This window comes from Chanos chanos, chromosome 7 (assembly GCF_902362185.1).
Source record: "Chanos chanos chromosome 7, fChaCha1.1, whole genome shotgun sequence".
Classification (NCBI taxonomy): Eukaryota; Metazoa; Chordata; class Actinopteri; order Gonorynchiformes; family Chanidae; genus Chanos; species Chanos chanos.
Window position 1 is genome coordinate 15,539,719 of NC_044501.1, and position 8,271 is coordinate 15,547,989.

At 38.1% G+C, this 8,271-nt stretch overlaps 1 protein-coding gene across 1 annotated transcript in view; it reads right to left on the reverse strand.

The window, feature by feature from the left end:
• Positions 1–609: 609 nt before the first annotated feature.
• The window catches only part of gpc5a (glypican 5a), an 89,624-nt gene continuing 81,962 nt past the window's right edge, over positions 610–8,271 (reverse strand). Inside the window, 3 exon segments of the mRNA XM_030779009.1 lie at positions 610–827; positions 1,915–2,034; positions 4,565–4,730. Of these exon segments, the coding sequence (XP_030634869.1) occupies positions 610–827; positions 1,915–2,034; positions 4,565–4,730 (504 nt within the window).

Consider the following 8,271-nt stretch of genomic DNA (forward strand, 5'->3'; position numbering starts at 1 on the left):
AGTTTGTACAGCAACATGCACAGTCTTAATGTTAAGGTCAACTTAGACAAAAAAAACAAAAGAAAAAAAAAAAAAAACATAATTAAAAAATAACAGCCACAGCAGACAGGTACAAATCACTTTTAATAAACAAATCAGGGAGATGCTTCGGAGAACACTGCTTTCCTCAGAATAAGAATGACAGTGGGTTAGCTGGCTGAGTCTCTTGACAAGTTTCCTGACTCTAGAATATTTTCACGGCTGTTAAATACTGTTATATCCCCTAAGCAAACATTCTCACAAATAATTTCAATCGTAGCATTTCCACTGTCTCCTCTAGCAGTGTCACCTACAATATTTCAAGCTCTCTTACAAGCAGAACCAAAATAAGAAACCACAATCCAGAGTCTCACAAACCATCAGTGTTTCACTAGTCCCTCAAAAGCATCCTCTTCCGTTTACAGGACTCAAAACAATGCTTCGGATCATTAAAGATTATCAGGTGAATGAGATCACCTTCAGTCCTCAGTGCCTCCTGCCTTACAGCAAGAAGCTCGGGAATCATATCGTGTAATCACCTCCTGAGACAGGCTATTAATTAATAAGAACTTGCCAAAGGGGGGCTCTTCTCTACTTCCTCTGATTGTGTTCCCCGACAAGCCAATCGATGCGAGTCTCTATTTCTGCTGATACACCTTACTGACGCCTTTTATTTTTCTCCATGCTCTTATGCCAGTAACGTCGGCACCTTGTGCTGCTAAATACCATGAAAGAAGGTGACATTGACAGGGAAAAGCTCAGAGAAGTCACCTCGTCCTTCCACATCCATCTGTGTTCTAAGGTTCTTTCTTTAGAGACAAGCGTGCAATGTGGAAGGGAAATTCTTTTCCTTTGATTCCTTTCTACTCTTCTGTCCCATCCCTCTCAGATCTCTTCCTGGGAATATAATAACATAACAACATATTTGCTTGGCAAGGCTGAGGAAGTGTGGGACCTAATATCCAATCAAAAGGCTTGGCTTAAAAAGGGTAATATGCACATGCAGTTGCTCGACTGCGGCTCTTTTGCAACCAGCCTTTAGTGGCAGGATTGTATTGACATCTCTATTGAGATCTCATTTAAGCTTTTCAATATTAGAGCTCACTCAAGCTATTTTGTGCTCAAGAGTCTCTGAGCTCGAGCAGAAACCTGAGCAAAGTCAATTGCTAACCCTAAATTAAACCCGCTGTTTTTGAAAGCTGGCCCACCCCATGTCATAGGCGAATGAGACACACAAGAGCTGTAAAGAAACCAAAAAATATTGCTTAAAATGTAGACATGCGAAAAAGCCAAATGTTATATTCAGATCAGAACATCTGTAATTTAATTATAATATTAAGAAATTTATACTGCTCTTTCTGTCAACTAACGTTTCTTCAAAGCACAAATAGTCTAACAGACCTGTACGACGGTGAGTGGCATCACTTTTCTGTATGATTTTATAAGAAAAGCAGAGGCACATTGTGAACCATTGCTGATCTCCATATAACAGTGGAAAAAAGATTTTCTTAGAAGTAACAACGTTAACATGAAATCGCCAGCTATGAGAAAGGTTTCAGATTTTCACCAATAAATGATACAGCTACAGACATGTTTGTAAGTACAACAAATATGACCTCCCCAAACTGCAGTCTCTCCATCATGTATATATTTATAACAAATTTGGAATAATATAGACAAGACATGAACAAGTTGCTAATGACCTTCCAAGTCATACAAACAGGGTGTTTTCACTTTGCCCCTTAGACTTTCTGTAGCAATGCCAGTTGTCTAGTAGATAATATATGTATGTATATTTTTATATGTTGTTAATATATATAAAACAAAGTATAAAAATATACGTATATATTAATTTACCATACCACAGGCATTGCAACTATACTTATCACATCTCACCCATAACCCATAAACTGTGAACATTACCACTTGTGTTTTTCATCACCACTTTTTGTGATGCCATAGCAAGTGTGAAATCACCATGCTTGGAGCCCTCCTTTTCTCCCAGCCTATGAAAAGCTGGTGTGGAAAAAGGGTGCACAATTTAGGAAGAGACACAGACAGATGGGAAAGAAATCTAGACTCTTCTGTGAAATATGCGCTGGAGCATTGAGCTGCTGTAGATTGGGTGTGGCAGATTGACAGATAGGAAAAGAAGTGTTTGACATGAGATGACTACCCGTTTTGATGACCCCTCACACTTCCACTACCCGGAAGGTGAGTGAGTGATTTGGGGAGGGTGTTGCAATTAATCAGTCAGCTTTCAAAGACGGTTGGCTGCGGCAGGGCAAATAGCCAGACCTTCACAAGGTTGATTTACAGTGGCGTGGGTCAGAGATCTAATCCCCCATAGAAGATGAAGTAATTACCAGATGGAGAGCTTGATTTGTTTCAGTTTTTTTAATATCTCCAGCATTTATGATTGCATAATTCATCTGAGGCCAGGATTTCTGAACCTCCACATTCAGTCTCAGCTCCACCCTCGAATTCTGATGTATGTTTACAGGGAACTGACATTAGAGATTTGTGGATGTTCTTTTGTTGAACTGAAATTTAGAAAAAAATGGGCAGTTGACTCTTCAAAGTTAAATTAATAAAAATCACAGTCTAAGCTTGCTTTGATTTAACTGGTTGGTTTGCAGTTGTGCTCTAATGGCTAACAAGTGTGATTCTGCATATTATTTGAATAAGTATTTCTAGTCATCTCCCAATGTTTGCATAGTATACTGACAGCACAGAACACAATTTGAAATGGCACTGCAGGGGCTTTAGCAAACTATTTACGTATTTTGCAGATTCCATGCATTATTTTCTTTCTTGCTAAGATATTGAGCTGCACCTGCAACCACCCACCGGCACAAATCAAGCAAGCTGTGCATAACTAGGGGACAACTGACTATTGGCCTGGCCGATTATTGGAGCCAATATTCAGCATTTTTACGATTACTGGTGTTATTATTATTATTATTATTATTATTATTATTATTATTATTATTATTATTATTATTATTATTATTAATCTGATTGCCAATAACATAAATTAATTTAAAAATGCGCTACTTTGGCTCTGACGCAGCCACCTCTATCTGTCTGTAGTCACCACTCTGTGCTCTAAAGCAATGTCCCGCCCACTATCTGATTGGTTACACATCACGAGTAATAGCCTATCAACACTGAAGGCTACTGTGCCACAGACGGGCGCAGAGGAACGCATTTGCAGGCTGGAGTTAACCGGAACGGTGTTCCGAAGGTAAGGCAGCGGATACTGCCGAAGTTGGAATAAACATCACAAAGTTACAAAAAGTTACAAAAAAGTTACAAAAACCCCAGTTTCCCAGTTATACCGAAAATGCCCAAATAATGCACTTTGTTGCAGCGAACATAACATTACCCTCCTGTATGAGTTGGTGTTTTTACATGTTACAGGTAGCTGATGGTCACTATAACATAAGCTAATGTTGAGTCTCGTAGTGCTAATTTGAATGCGATAGTGAACGTATACAAGTTCATTTGTTGACCCATAATTTAGCCAGCTGACTAGCAAAACAATTGATAGACTATAACGTTACTTATTGCACGTCACTCACCAGGGCTGGTCATACTCTCAGTCTCAACCCACAGCTACTAGTCGCGCTACTGAAGTGTGTCCTGAAGCTGTCTCTGACTATGTTTCTTGTAGAGAGGTGCAAGATATTGTTAGAGACTATAGACGTAATGGAACTGCATCTTAATTGAATTGAATTGAATTGAATTGAATTGAATTGAATTGGATTGAATTGAACTGAACTGAACTGAATTGAATTGAATTGATGGTGTACAGTTGACAGAGTTGAACAGTCACCTCTATTTATTTATTTATTACAATTTTCAGTTAACTTTATAATAATGATGCGGGGAGCTCCCTGCACTTTTTGTGTTAAGATAATGTTGAAAAGTTCTCTTTTAATTAAGCCTGCTTAAATACATTTCAACAAAGCATTGTGTTGAAGTTTGTGTTATTCTAAATTTAGACACCAAGATTTTCATTTTTACTGCAAATGCATATCAGTTCCAAATATCAGTTATCGGTCTCCTTGATTACTATTAATGGATATCAGCCCTAAAAAAACATATCGGTTGAACCCTATGCATAATTACCTGATATCTCACAGCAAATTACAGGGCTCTATGGCCAGAAGATGCAAACAGTTGGTATTTTTTTCGGGGGAAAGTGACGCCTTGCTATACTTATATGTTCTTAGCACTATTCTAAGCAGAGAGGAAGCATGCAATTATACACCCTTGTAGGTAGTCATATTAACAACTGTCCTTTTAATCTATCATTTCATCATCTAGCCACCATCCTTTCATTCAACTATCCATTCATCTATTCCTTCTACCTTCTATTTATGTACGATATCATGGTTCTAGTTCACTCAACAATCCAAACCTTCCTCCCATCTCTACTGTCAGTCCATCTAGCCAGTCATCTTTCCATCAATCTCTCAATCCATCCATCCATCCATCCATCCATCCATCCATCCATCACAGAGAAGGCAAAGGAACTTACTTTTGGATACTGTTCTCATCACTGTTCTCTTGACTGCTCCATTGCCCGATCCCCAGCACCCATCTTCATCATCACAGTCTCCACTGTACGGTGCCTCTCCATCTCCACTTCCCGTCTCAATTTGATCCAGGGTGCCCAGCTTTGGGATGGACCTTCCCTGTAGCAACTAAAAAAAAAGGCATAAGAAGAAACATACCTCAATGTATAATTAATGCTGTTCATAACATTAGTTTCATCATTTCAAACTGTATTTTCAGAACAAACCTGAGGCGAGGGTGAGGTAACAAACACACAAAGAGTACATTCACTTCTGACAAATAATACAGCACCCGTTAACAAACAGCAACTGCGTAAATGAAACATGAAATTAATCCATTTTGTTTGATTTACCCCATGTCATATTTGCCCTTGGCAACAATACCCTTGAGATACCCTTGCTCGCTTAATTCAGAGTCTCGCAGACCTATAATTCTAATTACAAACTTTGTGTGTCTCATCCACGTCTGGGTAGAAGCCTTCCTTAATTGCCTAATTGAAATGCAAGACAGCCACTCAGACACTGAAAGCTGTTTGTATTTATCAGACAGGTAGAGTTAGCTGGCCGCCGCAATTGTCCATGGCAATTAGCTACTGTAGTGGCTCAATATATTCGGATTAAGTGGCAGTGCTAATGGATTAGCCAAGCAGTGATGGATGGGTGACTAAGAGATATAGACCCCAGCACAAAATGGGCTTTTAGAGGTCATTCTAAGTCATCATGACACAAAAAATACTGAGGAGATAGTATCTTAAACAGCTTGATTTTTTTAATTTTGTGTAATTATAATGTTTTGTACCAAAACACTGATATTGTACAATATTCCCCTTAACATGAGATAGATACTTGAGTTTTCATGAATGTAACTAACATTAAAAGACATTCAAGTAGTGTTGACTCTCTGATTATGTGTTTTTAATTTCAGAATGGTCAAAAAATGCATTTCTATTTCTCAAATTGATCATTTTACCGATTTGAGGAACATTTGCGATTATGCAGAATGTAATGCTAAAATCTTTAAAACTGTCACATATATGTAGTGTCCTCTTCAAATACCAGAGAAGGACCATAAACACGTGAAGGTGGGATAGATGACAAACTTACTGAGAGAAACTCATTAACAATTTCAGGCCAAGTACGTATCTTATGAAAACGTGTTTCAACACGTGTTTCCTTGGTACATGTAATTATATGCCCACAATTACTGATGTTTTCTGTATTTTCACCTGACGTGAAATTTCAAAAGAAAAGAAAAGAAAAGAAAAGAAAAGAGAAAAAGGAAAAGAAAAAGGAAAAAATAGGTTTACCATAGTGTGCATTGTTGTACTGTGCCCTCTCACACCCTATCAAAACAAACATATCTCTCCTCTGTAGCAGCTTGCTCTCTTCTTGATCACCGCTAGAGTGTTTGGAGCATGTAAAGCTTTTATCTCATCTTTCTACCTGAAGAAACACCGACCAGTCTCTTATCAGTGGAATGGTCCCACTGTCCTCTGAATAAGAATCACCCCATTCCTCCAGGACAGTCAGCGGACGACTGATTGACTACCCCCGGGTTACTCTCCTGCTGCTGTGTGACAGAAATATTTTCAAACCTACCCTTGATGGTTCCTGGCCAGTTCAAACCCCTGAGCCTTGTCTTATGATGGGAAAATATAAAGCATGTCTGGACATAACCTACAAAGATTTGACTCAGACCTGCTGGACTTGATACAGATTGTTTCATATAGACAGATGATTTGCCCTAGCACTTCTTTCAGCTAATCTTTTGGTTATCGTGTAGGTCATGAATAGTTAATTCTCTGTGTGTGACAACACATACATTTCAAAACAGCCATTAAAGTTCAAATGGACAGATTAATAACAAATAGTAGTTTACTGTGGTGCAGTCAAACAGTATCAAAACCAAGGGTATTAGTCCTTGTAATCTATCTATCTATCTATCTATCTATCTATCTATCTATCTATCTATCTATCTATCTATCTATCTATCTATCTATCTATCTATTCCTTTCTTTCTTTCTTTCTCTCTTTCTTTCTTTGTGTCATAATTTGAGCCAGTAGAAAATTCTTTGCAGGTGAAGGACATCACCCAACATCACGTTTTGACAGATATTTAGTTAAACTGTCAACATGACTTCATTACAATGTGTATTCACCCAACATTATTGCAAGTTCCATGACTGTAAAACCATTGAAAATTCTGTTGGTTGAATAATTAACTTCTATTCCTTATGTGACATTACTCTTCGTTACTTTTTTGATTGATATTCAGACAATATATTTCCAATGTGTGCTCAGCCATCAAAATATATAACCATATTCCATCATAGAAATACAGTTGCATAAAATATGCACTGAATCTCCCATTAATCAAATGATCAAGATATTCTCAATATTTTAAGTTTGATAAATTAAGTTTACATTCAGTTAAACATGTAATATACACTGTTTTTTGTATTGTTGACTGATATGTTTGCAGAGTAAATTAAATCAGCCAGATTGACAGCTTTTGAAATTCTTTGGGCTACAGGTTGTGAGTTGAATCTTGTTTTGAAAAGTTGAAATGGGCAATCTGTCAGTGTATGTAAAAATACATTTGTCATCAAATTATACGTGGCAGATAATATGCCATTCAATTCTGGAAGCCTAGAGCCATCTCATAAATCAGTTCCCAAAAACCTACACAGGGCAAATCTTCTCCTATGTATATAAGTATATATTTGGCATATGATCAATAGCAAATGTATATTTTCTTAAATTGACAGACTCCACATTTCATAAGAAGATCAAACCATCACTTCTTTCTCAACTCAGTCCACCCATTTAACTTATATTGGAAACATCAGTTAACAACACAATTTCAGTCAGACTTAAAATCAACATGTATTACAAAAAGGTGACACAAGGCCTCCAGAGAGACACTTTGTTGCATGTAGAATCATGCTTGAATAACTCAAAATCAAAAGAATCAATGAGAAAGCCTCACAAAATAATTTTGATGATCTTGCAATTCTCTCACTCACTCACTCATAATCTAAGCCACTTATCCTAATTAGGGTCGCGGGAGGGCGCTGGAGCCTATCCCAGCGCTCATAGGGCGAAAGGCGGGAAAACACCCTGGACAGGTCGCTCGTCCATCGCAGGGCAGACACACTGACAAACACACTCACACACACATTCACACTCAGGGACAACTTAGTGTCTTAGTTTAACCTGCATGTCTTTGGACTGTGGAAGGAAACCGGAGCTCCCGGAAGTAAAACCATGCAGATACGGGGAGAACATGCAAGATCTGGCCGCCTGGCCGGGAAACAAACCCAAGACCCTCTTGCTATGAGGCGACAACACTACCCACTGCACCACCATGCCGCCCAGTCTGAAATTCTGACAATGTGAAACATGCCCATTTTATTATTGGCCATGTTTCTGAGGACTTTTTTTTTTTTCTTTTCTTTTTTCTAATGTTTTCTTTTGCTTTCAGTGACCTCGCAGAGATATACCAACAGCAAAGAAACAGAAACATCAAACAGAAAGAGATTAAAGTTAACAATCGATACAACCTCTGCGGTAGTGTTTATGTCCACCTGTCTAGAGGACTAAACCTTTTGTATTGAAGCTCACTTTACTTCACATCTGATGTAAAATAGATTTTTCTGCTAACTTAATT